Raw genomic sequence first — 22891 nt, 5'->3', positions numbered from 1 at the left:
AAGTGGGCTCCCTATTCAGAAAGGTATAACCGTTACTGAACAAGAAGGCAGGCAGCACGAACAGTTGTCAGAGTCATTAACAATAGCCGGAGTCATGAACATCATATTGAAGACTTTGAATTTCGTTTGCTCAGTAGGGAGAGCTGATGTAAGCAGAGGAATGATCTGAGCAGAGCTGTACTTTTCGAAAGTGACTTTGGCAGTTGTATGGAAGACAAGGTGTAGCAGATTGGATCAGGGGCAGGGCAACCACATAAAAGACAACTGCAGAGCACCTAGTGAGGGATGCTGAGGCCCCCAGTGTAGGTGAGGGATGCTGAGGCCCCCACTGAACCCCTGGTTCTTAACTCTTGACAGTTCATCGTGGTTACCTCAGTATCTGTGGATGCCTGGGACCCATGCCCTAGGATTCTAATGCACTTAGAACAGGGTCATTTTTTTTTAACCATTTGATTTGTGAATACTACAGAGGTGATTCTGCTATACTGACAGAATTCACATCTGCTGTAATAGTAGCAATGCATACTTACTGAGCCCTTAGGTTGTGCTGGGCTCTTTACATATAGTAACTCATTAAAGCCCCTATGAGATACATACTGCTTTATGCCCAATTCACAGGTGAGGAAAGTAAGCACAGAGAAGTGACGTCAGTGGCCCCAGATCCCATGAGTCAGTGGGAGAGCCAAGATCAGAACCCAGGCCAGCTGACTCCAAAGCTTGGCTGAAATTTAAAAACAAACAAACCAACTAACTTGATGTACTGTTTTATGAAAATAACATGAAATTATTCAGCTTTTCCCAAAAAATACAATGATATTTTCAAATTTATAGAACTTGAAAGTCACACATAAGATTTTAAAAGGTGTATACGTAAAATATTAAATTACGGGAAAAAATTATTTATTTTAAAGTTATTTTTTTTTCTGCTTCCTGAGCCAACCCAGCATGCTTTTCCTGACTTGTTTTCTTTCTACTGCTACCAGAGGAAGAACAGAAAGATGATGTCATTTGATATTTTTCCCCCTGTTGAGTCAATAAAAGAGTAAAATAAAATATATCTTTAATTCAGGAATTCCTTTACGGACATACAAAAAACTAGGTTTCAGTCATAGCTATGATGTCTGTTAAGCATAGAAACATTTTAAATTACTTAAAGAGGAGAAGAAAAAAATTAAAATCATCCATACTGTCACCATCCAAAGGTGACCATGTTAACTAACATCCTCCCAGTGGTCTTCTTTGGTACTGGCTGAAAGTCCTTATTTCATTGGAGGTAAAAGCTAGACATATTCATATGGCTTATGATATTCCTATATTCAAACTTCGGATTACCCACTGATAGAAGACAGTTGGAGCAGTTCTGACTCCGCCCGTTAGTCCCCATTTGTGTGACTTTTATTTACTGTGACTTCCCTGGTGAGTTACCAACCTGTGGCCGTTGAAACTGCATGTTTGGCCCAGATGTCCTGGGGAACTTGTGGAAGGGAAGGAGGGTAACTAATAGAAGCAATAAAAGACTTCAGTGACATGTACCTGGATAGCTGATTTCGAAGCTTATTCTGATTTTAAGCTGTGACAATCTTAATATGAGGGAAAAAATTTAATTTTGAGAACTTTGTGTTTTTATGAATACCTGTCAGCAAACTTTTGTTAAATTTTTTTTTAAAGATTTTATTTATTTATTTGACAGAGATAGAGACAGCCAGTGAGAGAGGGAACCCAAGCAGGGGGAGTGGGAGAGGAAGAAGCAGGCTCATAGCGGAGGAGCCTGATGTGGGGCTCGATCCCAGAATGCTGGGATCACGCCCTGAGCCGAAGGCAGAACTTAACGACTGAGCCACCCAGGCGCCCCTGAATTTCTATCTCATGCAGGATACTTTACTAAAATTGTTCCTGCTAAGAGCATCAGTGACTTTCTTTTGTTAAAGCCAGGGTCACTTTTCAGACTACATTTTACTTTCTGTCTCTGCTTCATTTTGTCTTTTGACTCCTTCCAAAGATTCACTCTTCCATTAGCCTCAGGATAGCTCACTTCTCTGGTTTTCCTTCTACCTCTTTGGCCCCTCGTTGGTTTTTTTTTTTTTTTTTAATAGTTTTCTCATCTACCATCCCTCCTACAAAGATTAAGTCCTCAAGATTCTGACTTGAACCACTTACTCTCCTTACTCTACCCACTTTCCTAAGCCACTTTCATGGCTCTGTTGTTCACCTTTTATGTGATAAAGGTCCCAAATAGTACATCTCTGGCCCAGATCTCTCTCCTACTTCCAAATTCAAATCTCCAGGTGCCTCTGGGGTTCTCCATAGACATATTTTAGAGGTAGGCCAAATGTAAGATGTTCGAAAATGTAAGCCATCTCTCCCTGACCAGTCTTGCTCCATATCCTGCATTCCCAGTCTCAGCAATAGTACAGTTATCTAAACAAAAATCTCAGTTTTTCCTTAACTTCCACCTGTTTCTCATTCCCTGTGTTTAACCATTTACAAAATTTTGTTTTCTGCCTCCTTACTATATCTCAAAATGATCAGATCCTATATTTATCTTCATCACTACCCGATTTTTAAAATTTTAATTCCAGTATAATTAGCATACAGTGTTATATTAGCGTCAGGTGTACAATACAGTGACTCAGCAATTCTGTACATTACTCAGTGCTCATCATAAGTGTACTCGTAATCCCCTATCACTACCTAATTTTTTAAATCACTGCCTTATTTTTTTTTAAAAGATTTTATTTATTTATCTGACAGAGAGAGAGACAGCCAGCAAGAGAGGGAACACAAGCAGGGGGAGTGGGAGTGGAAGAAGCAGGCTCATAGCAGAGGAGCCTGATGTGGGGCTCGATCCGCTCGATCCCAGAACGCTGGGATCACGCCCTGAGCTGAAGGCAGACGCTTAACGACTGCGCCACCCAGGTGCCCCACACTGCCTTATTTTTAATGACTGAATTTAAAGATTTATTTCAGCAGAGAGCTCTTTCCATGACTGTGTTCCACAGTGTTCGTTCCATAAGGTGTTAAATGGTATTCTACAAAATATCAGTTTGAGAAATGGCCAAATAAGTTTGAGAAATGTTGCATACCACCATTCTCATCTTGGCAATTCACAATGAACACGAAGCACGAAAACCCTGCAGAAAAACAGTTTGCTTGTTTAGCATTCCCATTAATCTCACCCTACTTTTTCTGGGAACGGATTTTAAATGTCTTGCTTCCATTGTAAAGATTGGGCCAAGGTTGTATAGTATGTGAGGTAAGGAACATACTCCTTTTTCTTCCAAGTATTCATTTTTTCCTGTCAACATTTGTTGAATAATCTCTCCTTTCCCTGCTTGTTTATGGGTCTTTCTTTATTATATATTAAATTCCTAAATATCTTGGGGTCTGTTTTAGAGCTGACATTTGGTTTTTTTAATTTGTTTTTTTAAGATAGGGCATCTATTGGTATTTTTGATGGAAATCCATCTGAACATAGAACACATCATCTTTGATAGCTAAAGCCGTGCCTTCATATATCCAAGTAACAGATATGAGCTCTATAGTAGTAAAATTGAGGCCAGGTGAGTCCTCAACCATGAAGGCTGTTGAAGAAATTTTTACACTGGGTAGGAAGTCAGACTTGAAGGGGTATTCAAAGTGTTTTGGTAATTGGCTACATCAGTAGCAGTTTAAATGAGCAAGGGCTCTATTCTTCCCACCCCTCTTTTCCAATCAACAAAAGTGATGGTGTTTAACAACCTAAGGTTAGTCAAGACTCAGTTTTTAGTCAGATATACTTAGAAACCTGTTCATACTTATCTTCCTTTGTAATGCTCTGGTTTCAGGAGGCAATTTAGTAAAATCACACCTGAACTACTTAAGATTATAGAATTCATCACATTTTTTTATTAATAGTGTCATTCTTTATTTTAAGAATATTTTCAGGGGTGGCGCAGTCGGTTGAGCATTTGACTCTTGGTTTTGGCTCAGGTCATGATCTCAGGCTCATGAGATCAAGCTCCATGTGGGGCTCCCCACTCAGTGGGGAGTCTGCTCGAGATTCTCTCTCCCTCTGCCTTTCCCGCTCATGCTTGCTCTCTCTCTCTCTCTCTCTCAAATAAATATGTAAAAATTTATTTTCAGACATTAAAACATAACCATAATATTATAATCACACCAAAATAAAACATGATCATCAAGAATTCAACCAGTATTCATATTTTCCCACGTATCTCATAAGAGTATTTTTAACTGCTAGCTTGGTCACTTTTTATATTTGAGGCATTAAAATAATTACTCAAATGATTTATCCTGAAATAATAGCCCAAGTTAGAAGTAATAATAACAATTTTGACTTTATTTTTTTTCCTTTTCTACTTGAACAACATTCTTAATATATTACATCAATTAGATGTAATATAATTACATGCCTAGATTACATCAATTTTCTATAAGTCTCTATATACATGGATCCTTTTTTTGTGGTCAAGTGGTCTTAAGAGACTTCTGGAATAAGTCTGACATTTTTCCATTTTGAGATTTGTTGCTTCTTTCATCATGCTTATGGAATTTTTATCTTTGCAACACAAGAACTTTACCTACATACAGCCAGATTTGCTTATTCATTAGTATTTACTTGCTGGTACATGATAAGTACTTTGATACAAAGATTTAGTTTTGATTTTCATTTTTCAGAAAAATATTTTATGACCTATTTGAATATTTTTCTGTTTTTCTTTTCTATTTTACTTCTGTTCGGGAATACCTATTATAATTGCAAGTCCTGTGTTTATTTGGCATATATATTTTTTTCTCAAACGCTTTTTTAAAAAATTCATTATTGAAGAATAATTAACATACAGTGTTATATTAGTTTCAGGGGTACAAGATATTGATTCAGCGATTCTATACATTACTCAACACTCACCATGATAAGTGTCACCATACAGTATTATTACAACATTATTGACTATATACCCTATGTTGTACTTTTCATTTCCAAATCACATTTTATCTTGAGTTGTAATTTTTAACTGATATAATTATCCTGTCCTGGAATGAGTAGTGACCAGGTGAATTTCTTTTTACATGGCTGTGAGGCCATGTGTTTTGTTATGTTTTTTGTGCTCACATTGATTAACCTATTTTGTACACCTAGAACCCATACTTTTGGTAGATGATGCTATGGTCCCTTTCAATTCTATGATTCTATGATACAGCATATATGGAAATGTCCTAGTTTCCTTGGGGGAAAGAAGAAAGTTAAGAAACAGCAAACACAGACATATTTTTGTATCTAAAAGAAGATCTGAGTAGAGAAACTCTAAAATGTTACTAGTGGTTATAGATGCATGGTAGAACTTTGCTATGTGTCTTCTGTTCCCCAGATCCATCCTGCACCCTGTGCTGGACCCTGGGGAATGACCAGTATAGATTATAACTATGGGCTTGCTTCCCTAACCTCTGGTTTCTGGTTGGGTTCAGCCAATGGAGAGTCCTAGGGGGTTGGGGGGGGTGGTACTGAGATATTGATTCCCCAGCCACTTATTTCCAGAATTGCCTTGCTCTGGCCCAGTCCCTCCACGGAAGGTCACCGCTCTTCTCCAGGAGAGCTTCTCCATTTGACTCCTGGGTTCTAGTAACCACTACCTCCCTTTGCCCTTTGAGGCCTGTGGTGATAACAGCCCCACTCTTCCTAGCCCCATCACCATCCCTGGTGATTTCCCTTGATCCTTCTTTAAGGTAGTAGATCATTGACTGACTAGTCTGCTGTCAACATTAGGATCTAGGTGCTTGCTTAAAGAAATGCTGGTTGCTGTCAGTTATTTCTTGGCTAAATGGATGTGCACTTACTTTTTGTTTTTAGATCCAAGAGTTGAAGACTGGTTCCTCATGTCCTCACCTCTGCCACAAACCTTCATCCTGGGACTCTATGTCTATTTTGTCACTTCTCTAGGACCAAAGCTCATGGAGAATCGAAAGCCCTTTGAACTCAAGAAAGCGATGATAACATACAATTTTTCCATAGTTCTCTTTTCTGTGTATATGTGTTACGAGGCAAGTGTCTTCAGTATTCCTAATGGGAGTATTTTGCCTGAATCTTCCTGTTTTTCTGTCATTATGTTTCTTGTTATGATTATAATGGTAACTCTGAAATTTAAGGAATTTTAGAAATTTAGCTTAAATTTTTGCCAAAAAATTGTTATGTATAGACGTGATATTGACCTATTTAGAGGATCTCAGTATAGTCTACCTCACAAGTAGTGAGAAAAATTAACATTAAGTCCAGGAACTTTCATGTAGTTAATAGATGATTGAATGAATCCGTAAGTGTTATTTTTAAGGCAACTCATACACGGAGAAATTAAGTACTTACTCAAAGTAACATAGCTGGTTATTGAAGGACTGATTTTTGAATCCAGGTCTGTCTGACGTTGGGAGCTTATCTTGACTCTGTAATGAGTTATCATCATCATTGTGGGAACCTCAGATAAGCTGTAAGATTGTTCAGGTTTGGTTTAGCTGAGCCTTGAGGGGACAGAGAATTTAAACTCATACAAAGCAGTAGGTGAGGGAGCCTGTCCCTTAACTGTCAGTAAGAGAGATGGGGATCTTCCAGGACCCAAGAGTAGACTCATGGATTCTCTCTCACCTACTGTACTGTTAACAACCTTCGTCCAGCCTCACTTACCTGCTTTTCTGGGATTCCTTGCTTCTTTTCCAATACTGGCTGGCTTCCTCATCTTCTACTACTTATTTTCTTCTTTGCAACATAGCTTGTGCTTCCTCATAACTGGAACTCTCGAGGGCCCACCATGACCCCTCTGGCCCCTCTTGACACTCTGACCTTTCCACATGCATCCCTCCAACTTGATTCCTGCTGCAAAGCCACCTGAATAAGTCACCTTACATGTGTTATAGCCTCATGTCTCACTGGCCTCGTTCAAGTCTGGACTAACCTTGCTACCTTCTATTTCTTCTATTTTATTACCAAAATTAACTACAAGCTATCTTATTGTCCCTTCTGGATCATGAGTAACTGAAAGGGAAGGAGTAACAGAGGTGGGGAGCAGAAAAAATACATGCTTTTACCAAGTTATGACAGAGAGGAAATAGCCTGTTGGACAGTGTTAAGTGCAGACCTAGAAGCCGGGAGACCAGGGGCTAATTAGTGCCAGTTATGCTACTAACCAGCTGCCTGATTTTTGAGCAGGTTACTTAACCTCTGGGCCTTAGTTCTCCCATTATATAGAGTCATGATTAAACCAAATTATTTCTCATGTCCCTTTATGCTCCATGTCTTATTATGTCATTCAGTGTATGTCCCCAAATATGTTTCTCAGGAAGGAATTTAATTATAGCCAGTAAGTTTGTGTTCCTGTTTTAGCAAATACAATGTAAAAGAAGTTTGAAAATGCTGAATGTAGCCGTTTCTGTCTCTCATTAATCACTCATACCAGAGTTACTTATATGCCAATGTTTATTACCTGCCAAATATAAATTATCGCTCGTTCTTCTTGATAACCTGAAATATAGGAATGTTAAGAGCTTCATAGACTATTAGAATGTTCTTAAAATTAATATTGGGGAAGCACTAATTTCCACTCTCTCTTTAAACAAAGAGTTTTGGCAGCCAGTCAGCATGTCATCTCCAGGACACTGAACACATCACATGGTTTAGTGGATAGAGCACAATTGCAGTAGAAATACAGAGGAAACACCTCTACTTACGAATGTTAGGGAAAATATGAACAAGTTGGAAGGGAAGTACATCAGACTAAAGGAACCCACATTCCTTATCATATAGCGATGGCTAGTTACTTGACACTAGTCAGACATTAATGAAGAGAGACTCTTGAAGATCTCACAGAAGGCCATGGCACAGAGCTTCTATTGTTCAGCTCTGTCCTTAAATGGGGTAGGGTAAAGTGGAGAACCCATCATTCCAGTTAAGTAAGGGGACTTTTGGTTTTACTTGCAGCAGTCAGTAGAGAGTCTGAATAGAAGAGAATATGGCGCTCACTGACAGATCAGGATTTTGTAGAATTAGATGTTTTTCTACCACATTCCCTTGTTTCTTTGAGAAATATCTGTTGACTTGTTTTTGTAAGTCATTTTTCTTACCCATAAAATATGTTTTATACTTTTCTGAATCTTAAGATAATCTTTTTTAAGATTTCATCATTTACCAAGTTAACAGTGGGATTAAACATCTTGTGAATCAAGCTAGGAGCTAATATCAGGAAAGGATGGTGTGATTTTGAATACCACAGTCTAAACAGTTGTTCTTTCTTCTTTTGCTTCTTTTTGTTTTTGACCATTAAAATATCATTCTGATAAGCCCCATAACTTTTTGCTTTTAAAATTAATTTATGGTAAAGTTTTCATTTTAGCTTTAATAGTAATTAAAAATAGAAATTTGAACTGTGCACTAATGGCAGAAAATGATGTAAACCATTATACTGAGAAAGAAGACACTCCGAGGAAGATGTTGGCACTTGTGAGAAGAGGATGTCAGAGAAGAGCTGATCATATTGTCAGAACACTCAGTTAAGCCAACCATTTAATATATACATTAATTTAAAATTAGAACCCTTAGCTTTTCATTTTCAGATACTGTTTTATTCTTCTTTTTAGTTTTTTTGAAATTTTTATTTGAATCAAATACTGTTTTAAAAGAAGAACTTCCCACCATCATACTAAAAGAATGTCAATATAATCTTTGAATAAAGGTTCAGATAAAAACAATAGGCTCTTTCTTCTCACCACTAGTCTAAGGTCACTTTGTGGGTGTGCTGGAATTAGGGCATGCCAGATTGCACTCTTATTGTTAACATTTTCGTCTCTTACTTGTCATGTGACTCCAAACTGAACTAATCTCTGAGTCTTGTGTTTAATCAATCTTGATTTTAAGAGCCAAAGACTACCACTTCACATTATAAGCACTAGCCGAGGACAGGAAAACCCAGTTGTAGCAGCCGTCTAATAGTACAGTGAGGAGTTTTGGTTTGCGCATTCATTTACTGAGGGATGGAGATTAGAAATTACCAGAAAAGACTGTTTTCAGACTGTTATTCCCTTCAGAGTACACAAACATATTCATGAGCATATATACATATATACATACATACATATATATGTATATATGCCGGCATGCACCTGCCAGTATTTGCTATTTAATCAAAACACTCCTAGTGTTTTATTCTCCACTGTATTAGAATAATCATCCTAAGAAATGGACATTTGAGTCAGAACACAGTTGATATAAATAATATATGACTATATGATTTTGAAAATTCTTGTTGCTTTATCAAGCAAGTTCCCAGTTTGTAATTATTCTAGCCTGCCTTTTCTTCCGCACTGCATACTGAATCAGCTGAGATTGTGGTAAAGAGACACAATCAAAAGTACCATTGTTGTAGCTGTTGAGCAAATTCCTCCTTCTTTAATATACATGTGCTCTCTTACAGTTTGTGATGTCTGGCTGGGGTACAGGTTATTCACTTCGATGCGAAATTGTTGACTACTCACAGTCACCTTCAGCATTGAGGGTGAGTCTTTTTGGAAAAACTTGTAACTCAAATATTAAAACTTTTTAGACTGTGTTTTATTAACACTTAATGTGAACTCAGAAGAAGTAAATGACTCAATTACCAAACTATATGGACTGAGAGAAAAAAAGCTAAAAATTATCAGAATGAATAAGTCAGGTGCATAGTTTTCTGTTAAATGAAAATTGGTGCTTTTATTTTTTAATTTCCTGGATTTAAAAATAAATTCATATCTGGTTCCTCAAAAAATTAAAAATAGAATTACCATATGATCTGGCAATTCTATCTGGATATATACCTGGAAGTATTGAAAACAGGGACTCAAAGAGATACTTGTACACCCATATTCATAGCAGCATTATTCATAATAGCCAAAAAGTAGAGGCAACCCAAATGTCCACGGACAGATGAACAGATAAAGAAAATGTGGTATATCCGTACAATGGAATATTATCCAGCCTTAGCAAGGAAGGAAATTCTGATATGTGCTGTAGCATGGATGAGCCTTGAGGACATTATGCTAAGTGAAATCATCCAGGCACAAAAAGACAAATACTGTATGATTCTATTACATGAGGTAATTGGAATAGTCAGATTCAGGGACAGAAAGTAAAATGGTAGTTGTCAGGGGCTGGTGGGAAAGGAGATCAAGAGTTATTGTTTAATAGGCACAGAGTCTCACTTTTGCAAGGTGAAAGGAGTTCAACGGATGGGTGGTGGTGATGGCTGCACAACAATGTGAATGTACTAAATACCGCCAAATGAACGCTTAGAAATGGTTAAGATGGTAAATTGGGTTATGTATATTTTGCCAAAATTAAAAAGATAAAAATTGCTCCATATAAAAAAATAAAATAAATTTGTATCTATGTGTTCCTGCAGATGGCACGCACCTGCTGGCTTTATTACTTCTCCAAATTTATTGAGCTATTAGATACTGTGAGTATGTGGTCACCACACTTGGTAAATGTTTGATGTTTCAGTAGAAGCAATAAACTGCTAGAGTTCAGTTGTCTGATAACTCTGGTTATCTCTCCACTTCAGGCAGACCTCCTATTATCTTTTACCTTTTATCATCAGTAATTTTAGAGAGTAGATAGGATAAGCATTTTTTTTCAGTCTTTTGCAAACTCCAGAAGGTTTTCTTATGTACTTACCATCTGATGAAGATAAGCATGTAACTGTCACATACACTGCAAAACTGTGCATCTTTATGGAGGTGGGTGACAGGTGTTTAGGGAAGCAAGTTCATGAAGCAAAGAGCAGAGAACGTTCTACCTTGGGCTCTTTTGGTATAAACCAAAGCACTAAGTCATCCATATTTGTCTAAGAGGGTAAGTGCTTCAAAATTCATAAACTTACATTAGGATATTATCCCTGGGATATCAGTAGTTTTCGTAATATCAAAACTATCTCTAGCTGCCTTTCTGAAGTTTATACTTACTACATCTTCTCTCTTCCAACTAAGATCCTGTTGAGGATCGACTCTGAATTTGGGTGACAGGCTCTGGGAGAAGCAGGTGCCATGGATTAGGATCCTTGATGAGAGGGGACAACTGTGTCCTTCTGTTTTCAGAGTAGCTTCGGAAAGGGGTATTTATCTTTGGGGCATGTAGGTTTCAGTTATCTGGAACCAGTTCTGGATCTAAGACAAGTGTGTTCTCTCTTCAGGATACATATTGCAATTACATATTACAGAATACATATTTCTTCTCTTTTTTATTTTTATTTTTTTTATTTAAATTCAATCAATTAACATATAACATAATACTAGTTTCAGAGGTAAAGGTCAGTGACAGAGTACATATTTCTTGTAGCAAATCTCAACATGCTTCACCTTCTCAGCTGAATAATCGCATAATGTTAGAATTGGAAGGGACTTTAGTGAGCATAGAATACAGTGGTTCTCAAACTTGGGCTTGCCTTAGAATCACCTGTGTGAAACACACACAGATGTCTGGACCCCACTCCTAAAGTTTCTGATGCAGTGTGTTGGGCTCAAGAAGTTGCATTTCTTTTAAGTTCTCAGGTGATGTTATTGCTGTTGGTCCAGTGTCCACACTTGGACACCCCTGCTGTAGTTCAGTGCTTCTCAGCCTTCATGGTGCAGGAACATTAACTGCATTAGGAAAAAACCCAAAAACCTGGGCCCCTCCAGAGATTTGGTACCAGGTGGTCTACAGTTAGAGACTAGGCATGGCGATTTTTATAAAGCTTCTTGGACATTGTAATATGCAGCCAGGGTTGTGAACCACTGATCTGGTCCAAAACAATTGAAGCCAGAAAGGTAAGTAACTCACCCAGAGGAATGCCACTACTGCCTGGGACTGGGACCCCAGATAGTTAGTTTGGGGCTTTTTCATTGCATCATGCTGCCATCTTCCATGTGCATAAGCAAATGCATTTTGGCTTCATTGTTTCTGCTTTGCATGTTCTCATTTCCAGGTTCCACAAGGAAACTGATGCTACCTCTATGTACTTCCCTAAACCACATTTCTCAAATACTGTTATGGATACTTTTGTTTGTGGTGCTCTGCTTAGTTCTATATTTAGAAGTCTGACTCATCACTGGTATTCTGAATTTTGAATATTTTTTGAACACTTAATTCTGCTTTTGAATTTTTTTTTGGAAAAAATTTCTCCCTGCAAAAGCCTTCCTGTTCTCCTCTTTGTTTGTTTGTAGGGTTTCTGCAAACCACGGGTACATTCAGTCTGGATGGTGCCTTTGTTGCCTTTCTTCTTTTTCTAGGCTGCATTTTCCCCCCTATCCTATTTTTCCATATCCCCTCAAGTTTTTCCCTTTTCATCTTTTTTTAGTAATAATATGCTTACTTTTGCTTTGTTGCAAGTCCTTTTTTCAGTTTGCTTAATCCCTCATCTAAATTAGTAGGATGTCTTAGAGAGCAATATAGAATAGTTTCTGTCCTAAGAATTGAGACTCTCTGCTTTCCCACATACTTCAAAATCTACATGGATGTTTTCCTACCAGTAACATTTCTTTCAATATTTGGCTATGTTCCTCACCTTCCATTTTTGATTTTCAAATCTGCATACATTTTCCTTAACACCCTTTTATTGATTCTCCCATGACTAGTCATCATACCTAAGTTCTTTCATACTAATTAGCTTTTTAGCTGCCGCTTGGAGAATCAGCTGTTTCTATGAGCATTCTCTAAGGCAGGCCTTTCAATGCAAATTATGGTGTAAAATAGTTTGTACTTTGCAAATATTTTTGTAGATAAATCAGTAGATCAATCATTGCATGATTTTCTATGAACTTGATTTTTTTAAAATTATTTCAGATCTTTTTTGTTCTGCGTAAGAAAAATAGCCAAGTGACTTTCCTGCATGTCTTCCATCATACCATCATGCCATGGACCTGGTGGTTTGGAGTCAAATTTGCCGCAGGTAGCCAAGGGAGAGTTGGGATCGTGTGTTATAAACGATTACATTTCTGTATGTTGTAAACACAAATTCTGTCCTTAAATGTGATTTAGAAGAAACTCAAAACATCAAAGGATGACTTTGATCGAACTTCCGACTTTCATTATTACCTGAAACATAAATGTTAAGACTTTAACCCAGGTCCCTCCCCCACCCTTCATTCTTTAGATACACATGACTTTTGGGTACAGCCTTCTACCCATATCCTGTAGTTGTTTGGTTTGGATTTTACTCTCTTCCTGTATAGTTCTATTAAATATTATTAAATAAACAAACAATAAACAAATAAAATGGTAGAAGCCTTAGTTTTATAGAAATATAGTTAGATATCTATAACTTACAGCTTTCCAGGAAGTTAGAATGTTTATCTCAAGTTCCAGTCATCTTTGCATTCAAAATTCCAATAACTGATATCTCATCCCCTACCAAGTCTTTAAAGATGTGTCAAATTGTGGTTGAGGGATATTGTTTTGATATTTTTTGAAGTCAAAACTGGTTTAAATCAAAAGCTTGGCAGAGAGCCTCTTTTGTTCGTTTGGTTTTGGTTTATGCCTCTGAACATCTAGAATCGGAAAAAACAGGTTAAGCAATTTTACCCTATCATAACTTGTTAAATAAATGATGTCTCCAAGAACATATACTTATTAGCAGAAGTTGGTTGGGAAATTTTTTTATCGAGTTTAAGAATTCTAAATTTAAGAAGTCTCTGAGTAGATCTGCAGCCCATGTTAGACAAAGCTTTAAAATTTCTGTGAATAGCTCATTTCTATTAGGTATTCTGACTTTGTAGGACGAAAAAGAGAAACCACAATTGAGAAACTCTTGTTTGAGTTTTATAGTCTCTAGGCATGGGGAAAAAATCTTCATGTCTCAGAGCATGAGAAGGCATGAATAAGCCATTGGCATGAGATACCAGAACCTGGAGGAGCCAGGAAGACTGTCCCTACTGTGGCCTACGGGCATCAGATTTTCCAGTATGAGGTGTTTTCTTTCCCCAGATTGGCATTTGTATGTCATGGATTTTTAAAAAATAATTGTCATTGATTTTTCTTATAATGTATGTTAATGTAAAAATGTAACCCACATTATGAGAAGATAGTCTCATCTGTGTCCATTTTATAAATTAAGGATAGCGATTATTTATCTCCATTATTTTACTTCTCTTTATATGTTTTTTTTCCTCTCACATCAGTTCTCTGTATAGCGATATTCATTGACATCTTATTTGTGTTGGCCAAAAATTGGAAAATACCTAACCATCCATTAATAAGATGGTTATGAATTCTTGTGTATATATAATTGTGAAATGCAAATGATACTGAGAGACATTTAGCTCATCTTCTCTTTTAAGCAGTTTGACTCCAAAATTATCAGAAATAGGTGTCTATTCTATTTTAAAGTATGCTAGAAAAAGTTCTTTCACACCCTTATAATTTATTTATTCAGATTTCTTCTCTGAGACCAAATATTATATCACAACACTGAAAAATAAATATAAATAGGAAAAAGATTGGGAGGTAATACCCCAAAATACAGTGATTTAGAGGTACTAACACAGAAAGTGCCTTCTCTCTACATCTTTAGCCTCTCTGTATTTTCTAACTTTTCTGTATTTGAATAGCTATAAGTTCTACAATGGGAAAAATGAAGTTTATTTGAAGAATAAAGTTGAGCACTTTTGTAATGTCTATCTTTGAGCCCATTGATAGTCTGGCTTCCATTTTCAAACAAGCATTGCTTTCAATAATGAAAATTTAAACATGAAATTCCTTGGTTTTTTAATGTTACCCTGTTTATGGACATCAAACACGTTGTGGCGGGTTCATTGTCCATACCTTAATCCCCCTGCTGCTTTACAAAACGTAAATACTTTCTTCTCTCTTATACGTCCCATGAGTTGGCATTTCTGTTCAGTCTTGCATGTGGAATCTGGTAGATACTTGTACACCTAATATCTATTTAGTGACAAGTACAGCAATAAGAGCTGAGATATTTCCAGAAATGTGGTCTGGCATTGGCTTTCATTCCTAGAATGAAACTGTCCGGTTTACACTGTTCTTTCAAAGACTTGAGCACAACTGATCTCTGTCTAGTATTTAATTTCCTGTTTGCCTGTTGTACAATTCTCTGGCATAAAAAGTATTCCAACTTTTCTTTGGAATATGATGCAGATGTTTCTCTGGCAGGTTTTTATATTCATTATGCACATCCTCCCTTCCAGAGATATGGAGAATTGTGATAATTACCCAGGTGATTCCTTTATTTCTCTAAAAAGGAATAAAATGAAATGGCACTAATTGCAACTCATTCCAAGATGTTAGCTTTGCAAAACTATTGTTGTAAAGAAGAAAGCAAGCTTAGAAAAAACTTTATTAGGAAAGCCTTCCAAAGAAGATGTGAAAAACATTGCTAATTAAAATGTGACTGTTCTATGAATGAACTTATTAACATATCTGAAAAAATAATCATAACTAGACAAAATCAGCAAGTTAATTTTATTTGATAGCTGATTTTGATTAGTAATCCCTACTAAACCCTGTTAGCTACACTAGTGCTTTGTTAAATTCCTGTCCATAGGATCCTCATTTTAGGACATTTAAATAATAAAAGATTCTGGATGGAAAAATAGTCTTCTACCAAAAAATGGGACAGGTATCTTAGTGAGAAAAGCCTGATGTAGTTTGTGTCCTCTGTGTTTATATAATCATAAGACACAAATGGACATGAGAGGTATTTGGCTTATGCTCCTGTTAAGCAGCTTGACTCCTAAACTATCAGAAATACACAACTACTATATTTTTAAATCACCCTAGAAAATGTGTTTTCACACCACTATAATTTATTTATTCAAGTTTCTTTTGGGGAAAAAAGACTAATCCAAATGTAAATAATGAAAGGTGGGAGGTTGTTAACAAGCTTCATTAATTCAGTTTCTTCTGACTTGAAATTTATGATAATTGGCTGCAATTTTATTTATTCTACTGAGAGAAAGTTTATGAAGCACAGTATAGCATAAATGAGGCATTGGGGGAATATTTAAATTACTCAGAAATAATTATTTCCAACAGGTTATTTTAAAGGAGTACTTTAGCAGTGGTAGTGTCTAGAAGTATCTGGAATTTCTGGAATTATGAATGATTATTAAGATGTAATTAGTTTCTATTATGCAACAATTTTTATTTTGCTTTAAACTTTCTATAATACATAGTGTTTATGAATTTAGTCCCTTTTCTAAGGTAATTTTTCCACATTTGCAGGGTTTCACTTTATTTCTGTAATTAAAGAATACTGGAATAAAGAAAGTAGAATATTTTGGAGAAGAATTTAAATCCTAGGTCAGCATCACTAAGCTGAATCAGGCTATACATAAAGAATGCAGCTTCTTGCAGATCGTGCCTCTTAGGAAAGATGCTAAGGAAGAGTGTTTTGGTTTTTTCCCCTGCTATCAGCTAGTCACCTTGCTACCCCCTCCACTGTGCTACAGGTCCCGCTAAAGACAGTTGAAATGATCTTTGCTTCTGTTCCCCCAGGGTTCTTTGCTTCTACTCTAAATTGAATGTGATCAGTAGGAGACGTAGTGGCTGGAAGAGGAAAATCAAGATAGGAGGACACAATTGATAATAATCAAATGGAAGCCGTAAACAAAGATGGCTTAACAATTAATAAAGGTTTATTTTGGAAAAACAATACTTGTTTTTAAATAATTAAAGCAAACTTAGCATAGCCTACTAATGAAAGCCAGTATTTACTGCCAAAGTTTTATAGCACAAGAGAACGGATTGTGATACATTCATACAGTGCAATGCTGTACTACTGAACAGTAGTAAGAAAGCAAACTACTAATACAGCAACGTGGATAAATTTTAAAAACATTATGTTGATTGGAAGAAAGTAGGCCTACAAGATTATCCTGTATAATTCTACTTATATGAAGTTTAATATCAGGCAAACTAATAGTTGATGACAGAAGTCAGCATAAAGGTCACGTTGAGAGGGGTATATTCTTGGAAGGGGGATGTAGGAACCATACGTGATGTTGGAAATGTTCTATATCATGACTTTGATGGATGGCTATGTGGGTGTATACCTGCATACACAATCATCACCTAAGATTAGTGCATTTGTGTGCTTTATATATGTCAACCCTCACTAAAAAGAGGAATCTGATCACTATTATTAAGCATCTACCATTAAAAAACAACTCAACTTAGTTTGTTAAAGTGAACCCAAACCAAAAGACCATCTTAAGGTTAAGATATAACAATAAATAAAAGCATTCTAATTTATTTTTGGAAATTTGCATCTTATATTTTACTGAATGAATGTGTTATCCAGCTCCCTCTAATTTGGTAGCTGTTTAACAATATTAATGTGATGTATGTTTTTCTTTCTACTAAAATTAAAGAAATAATTATTCTAAAATCTCAGTTCAGACAAAAATGAATCTCATTTTAAGGAACATTGCCCCCATTTTACAATAATTTTATTTTCCAGGTGGTTTGGGAACATTCCACGCCTTTCTAAATACAGCTGTACACGTAGTCATGTATTCCTACTATGGGCTATCTGCACTGGGGCCAGCCTTCCAGAAGTATCTGTGGTGGAAAAAATATTTGACATCATTACAGCTTGTGAGTAATTCATTTTCTTTAAAACCAGACATAAAACTAAACTAGAGTCATTTCTCTTTCCCATGAATCAGAATACTAACTAAAGAACAAAAGCTACAGAACAATAGGAATATAGAGTGTGTGGCCCCTGTATTGCATCCCGTCATTATCTTTTCCATGTTATTTAAACTTTTGTGAAGAACTGTGTTGAAAACAAAGTGTATTTGGTAGCTAAGAGGCTCAGACGGTTAAGCCAGAATGTGTATCTTTAGGCCATCTTTATACTACTTTATGCCTTTATATAAAATAAATATATTTATGATCAAGATAATCTCACAGTTATTTGAACTGCAGCAGGCATAATATTAAATTAGAAGTTAGAAATTCCATATTCTAGATCTAAATGACTTTGACGGAGGGAACGTAACTGAGGGCGTTATGTGTCTTCCTGTATGCCTGCCTCTAAGTCTGTTTTTCCTCCAAATGGTAAATATATATGCAGATGAAAAGGGTAGGGGGACGGTATATTGTATATATTGGCAAAATTGACAATGCTCTAAATAACCAAGTGTAAGGAAGTAGTGAAATAAATTATTTTAATTCCTACTTTGTGATATTATGAAATCAAGAAAATTATTCACAGTTGCTTTCTTTTTAAGTATTTTTTCTGACCGTACAGTAACATGTGCTCATCGCCAAGAAATCAGAACATCTAATTAAGCAAAGAGAAAGAAGAATAGGCATAATTCCACATCTATGTGTATACCTGTTGCATGATTTGCATTATACCACACGGACAATTTTGTATTGGGCTTTTTTTCACTTACCTACTCTTAAATGTAAAAACTTTTTAATAATGTGGCAAAATACTAAAATGGAAGAAAGAATAGATATTTATTATTATCTCGAACATGTTGGTTATACACAAACATGCCTGTGTCGGATATTGAAGGTGTCACTGAGGCTTCCAAAGGTGTCATCTTCCTGTCTGCAAAATGAGAGAAGTAAGTGTAGTTACTGCACAAGAATGTCATAGAAGTTTCTTAAGGTAATGCAAGGGAAGTTGAGGATGATCATAAAAGAAACTGTGAAAAGCTTAACTATGGTTATAACTGGAAGATTATAGGTAATTGTTATTTATTTTTATTTATGGAATCTTACTTTTCTAACATTCCCACAGAGCACATGTTGCCTTTTAATCAGGAGAAGAAAGATATGCAAAAAATCTGGACATTAGCCTGGGAAGTGTTCCTCTTAAGACTGTGTATAATGTTCTGGAGCAAAGAGCCCTTGAGCATTACGAGAAGGGTCATCAGTACTGTGTTACTCCTTACAGAGTCTCTGCTGCCATTGGCAGGATATATTTTTATCCTGATCTAAGTGTGGGTGACAAGTGGCAGATACCAGGACTCAGGGATGCTTTGGCTCCTACAGAATTGCTGGGGCTCTAATTAGAATGTTTGTGTTTCCCCAAAATTGAAATACCTCGTCTAACCACAAGACAGAATATTTGAAATTGAGACTTTTCTAGAAAATTAAGCCATAAGATAGTGGTCCCATGTGTATTTCATCAAGTCAAGGACTCAAGACAGAGACTTGCCAAGACAACCTGCTCTGATGGTTCTTTCTCTGGGGACGAAAGAGCTGTTGCACCGCACAGCTCCCGGGCCATTTACATAGGGCTGCTGGAGTTGTAGAGTTGGGCAGGACTGAATAGTGGTTCCCCATTCCCGTCTGGATTTTGACACTGTCCCACCCACTCTCACACCCACGGAGGCTAGATTGAAAGATAAAATTTCCTACCCAACAGTAGCCTAGCTGTGGTTGCAGACTGTTTAAGCATAAGCAGCCAAAGAATGCATTAAATGAGTGCTCCTTTGTGACTTCGTACCTGAATAATATTTCTCATTCTTTCATCTGTTAGGCCCAGTTCATTATTGTCACCATCCATATAGGCCAGTTCTTTTTCATGGAAGATTGCAAGTACCAGTTTCCGGTCTTTCTATACATCATTATGAGTTATGGGTGCATCTTTCTGCTGCTCTTTCTCCATTTTTGGTACCGTGCTTACACCAAAGGCCAGCGGCTGCCCAAAACTGTGAAAAATGGAACCTGCAAAAACAAAGATCACTGAAATGCAAGCACAACATGAATCTATGACTGAGACTGGTATCTTACTTTCCTTGACAATCAAGAGCTATTTCCATGTGAAGTGCATTTTGTATATTTTTCAAAACCAAGAGCTTGTATTTTTATGATAAGTTATTGGGGTTTCTGATATTTGAGAGCCCAAAGCTCCCAGATAACAGAGTCTAATTAGAGCCTAAAGCAGGCAGTTTTTCAGCTGCCTTTAAACCTAATCTTAAGGTTTTATTTAACACATTTTGTTATAGCGAAAGGAGGATATGAAACAGTATAGTACTTTTCAAAGAAGTCCAGTACAGATGAAAAATATCATCAGATATTTTGACCGTGGACAGAGATCCATGCACTACTATAGATTCCTTCTGCCAGCTCTGAAAACCTCTAACTGGGAGTTCTGGCTTTGTTGCTTGTTGATTATATTCAGAGACACTGTATTTACTCCAAAGTTAAATTCCCATTCTAAAGAGCTAATGCTGAACATGAAGTGAATTTTTGATAAGTTGTCATTTAACATCACTAACAATAATTTTTAATGGATCTCTCGTGTAGCCACCACCAGTTTTGCTGATAAGACTTTCCTACAATACTTTTGTCGTATATACTGTCTGAAAGTAACAATTTTGGGGGTTAGTACATTGATGCACTTGACACTAAGGTTAAGTTACTATTCTGAAAACAAGATGATTTGTTCTGTGGCTTAACGAGCACTGTGGTATTACTGTTTTGCAGTTAACTTTGTATATTTCTGGAAAGAGGTGAAATTTGTCAATGGAAAAAGTACTCTAGTTCAGTGGGAAAAATCTGTTGTCTGTTGTATTATAATGTCACTCTCTCATATTGTCATGGCTTAAAGGATTATCTTGTTAAATATGTATTGGTTAGATATGTAAATGTTCATATCATTAGCTCACTGCAGGTACCCTTGAATCATAAGTGATTTCAGACCTCCCATTATACACAGTTTCCAGAAATGTGTTAGAGTCGTTTGTGAAGCAACTGGAGGAAAATGGTGGCACAGAAATTCTCCAGGGACTATTTGGTTACGTAAAGGTCTCTTAGTAAAGAGAGAGAGAGAGAACCTATTTAATAGTCATTATAGATACACTGCATGGAAAAACATTCCCAGAATTATGAATTAATTAATAGCCTGGATTTCGTTTTTTCAAACCTATAAACTATATAATGAAGACCTGAAATTCATTTTGCCTACTTTTTTTTCCACAATTACTGCTTTCTAAAAATTCTCTTGTTCTCACATTTTCTTGTTGGCAAACTGAAACTACTGGTCAATAGAGTTTTGTCCCAGAAACAATGATATTTGGACATTTCCGAATTTTCCCCTTTTCTTTCTTGTTATATCTCTACTTGATTTTGAAGGACTGCTTATGCTTATATGACTTTAAACAATTAGTACTTATGGGTCTCCGTTATGTAACACACAGTGATAGCATTGTCCATCAAAGCCTGAGTTTTTCCTCACTGTAAACTCCTGTAGTTCGATGTGTCACCTCAGGCATTTAATCTATACCATGGCCTTTTCTCTCACACTCACCAGATTTATAAGGTTATTTGCTTTTAAGTGACCTTTACTGATTTCACTTGCTTACAATACGAGAAGACGAGGGTTGATAAATGGGGGAAAGATCTTATTTTTCTCAAATAAAGAAAAGAAAGCAAAAAGAGCTAAAAGAACAGCAGTCATAATTTATTTCCCCGAGGGTCTCAGGGTTCCTATACTCTTTTCCTGTTTTGGCTCTTCACATCTAACCTGCGCTAAAAGGAGACAGTGTTGTGGGTGCTGTTACACAATGCGCATGATTTCCACAGACCCAAGCAGGGTAAAGACCAAAAGGAAGCACAAAGAGAAGATGAAACAGGAGAGTTTGGTTTTCTCAATACTTTCTGTCCTGCGTTGTACAACCTCTCCTAACCTCACTGTAGTCTTTACAATGTCTGACCTGCCTCTGAACTAACAGCAGCGTGTATTGCAACCATGTTCTAAATTATGTGAATAAAAGTGGAGAGCTGGAATATTACATGAAAAGAAATCACAACTAGCAGAAGTATCTTTCATATAAACGTCATTAGATCAAAATGCATATCACTGGATGTAGGATGTGCATGGACAGTATTTTATTAAAGGGCTCTATGGGTCACATAGAGTTTCTATTGGGGTTTCATCCACTTTTCAGGACTTTTTGCCTTTGGGTTGCTTACCTAACAATTAAAGAGACCAGTTACAAAATCTGGTTTATGACATGAAGTTCTATGAATCCTTGAAACCTATGTCTACTATAAATAAATACAAATACAAAATTTTAAGTATCTATGGAACATTGCCAGTTTACAGTCTTAATTGTGTTGAATTCTTAATTGAGTGGACTACATTGTTACCTAAATTATAAAATTATGAGTTTATGTTTCCTCAGTTATCTCTTATTTCTGTTAAATTTTTAAAGACTATGGAAAACTCTGTGGATATTGTCAAAGTGTGTGTGTGTGTGTGTGTGAGAGAGAGATAATAAATTTGTGGTAGTGTGGGTGTATGTGTGTCTTTTATTTTGGAATATAACTGCATATGTTTGCATGGGTAGGTGGTTTTAATCCTGAAAACTCATTTAACCAAAGCATTTTACACAGTTGTTGAACATTGATATATTGAGAGCCCCTGCTGGATATTAGAGTGATACAAAGATGCCTCGGACATAATTGGGGCCTCCTGAAACTTACAGACTGACAGAGGAAGTTATGTAACAGGGCAGCTCGGTGCCATATGAGTGGAAGTTCTGTCACTTAGACAGCAGGGAAGGCTCTATGAAGGAATTAGAACTTGTGTGTTTAAGATGTATAGAACTTCAAAATGGGTGGTGGGTTAGTGGGCAAGGTGTAAGTGAAAAGAGATAACAAATCAAGGTCTAGGAAAAGGAAAGTTTAGGGAATGGCCAATAGACCAAATTAGAGAAAGGCCTCCTGCAGTTGATACAGAGAGATGAGACCAGAAGGGGAGGTGGCCTCAGACCTTGGAGGCACGTGGCTTTGGCATCTGGGCTTGATTCTGCAGGAAATTGAAAGCGTTCAGTGGTTTTGAGGGAGGTGAGGTTTGATCTAAGTAGTACCTTAAGAGTCATCTGGTGGGGTGAGGTGGCGGCTTTAGACACTTAA

The 22891-nt window shown here is 36.6% G+C and overlaps 1 protein-coding gene across 3 annotated transcripts in view; it reads left to right on the top strand.

Annotated features, from left to right (window-relative positions):
* The window catches only part of ELOVL7 (ELOVL fatty acid elongase 7), an 88559-nt gene extending 66406 nt beyond the window's left edge, over positions 1 to 22153 (top strand). For all 3 annotated transcript variants that reach the window (XM_026498927.4, XM_048221013.2, XM_057307217.1), the window contains 6 exons: positions 5846 to 6036; positions 9450 to 9530; positions 10413 to 10469; positions 12833 to 12938; positions 17469 to 17605; positions 19509 to 22153. In XM_026498927.4, coding sequence (XP_026354712.1) covers positions 5846 to 6036; positions 9450 to 9530; positions 10413 to 10469; positions 12833 to 12938; positions 17469 to 17605; positions 19509 to 19718 — 782 coding nt within the window. In that variant the 3' untranslated portion in view covers positions 19719 to 22153. The remainder of the gene's footprint in view (positions 1 to 5845; positions 6037 to 9449; positions 9531 to 10412; positions 10470 to 12832; positions 12939 to 17468; positions 17606 to 19508) is intronic.
* Positions 22154 to 22891: the final 738 nt, after the last annotated feature.

The sequence above is a fragment of the Ursus arctos genome, unplaced genomic scaffold (genome assembly GCF_023065955.2).
Source record: "Ursus arctos isolate Adak ecotype North America unplaced genomic scaffold, UrsArc2.0 scaffold_5, whole genome shotgun sequence".
NCBI lineage: Eukaryota > Metazoa > Chordata > Mammalia > Carnivora > Ursidae > Ursus > Ursus arctos.
This window is presented reverse-complemented; position numbering and strand designations above follow the sequence as displayed.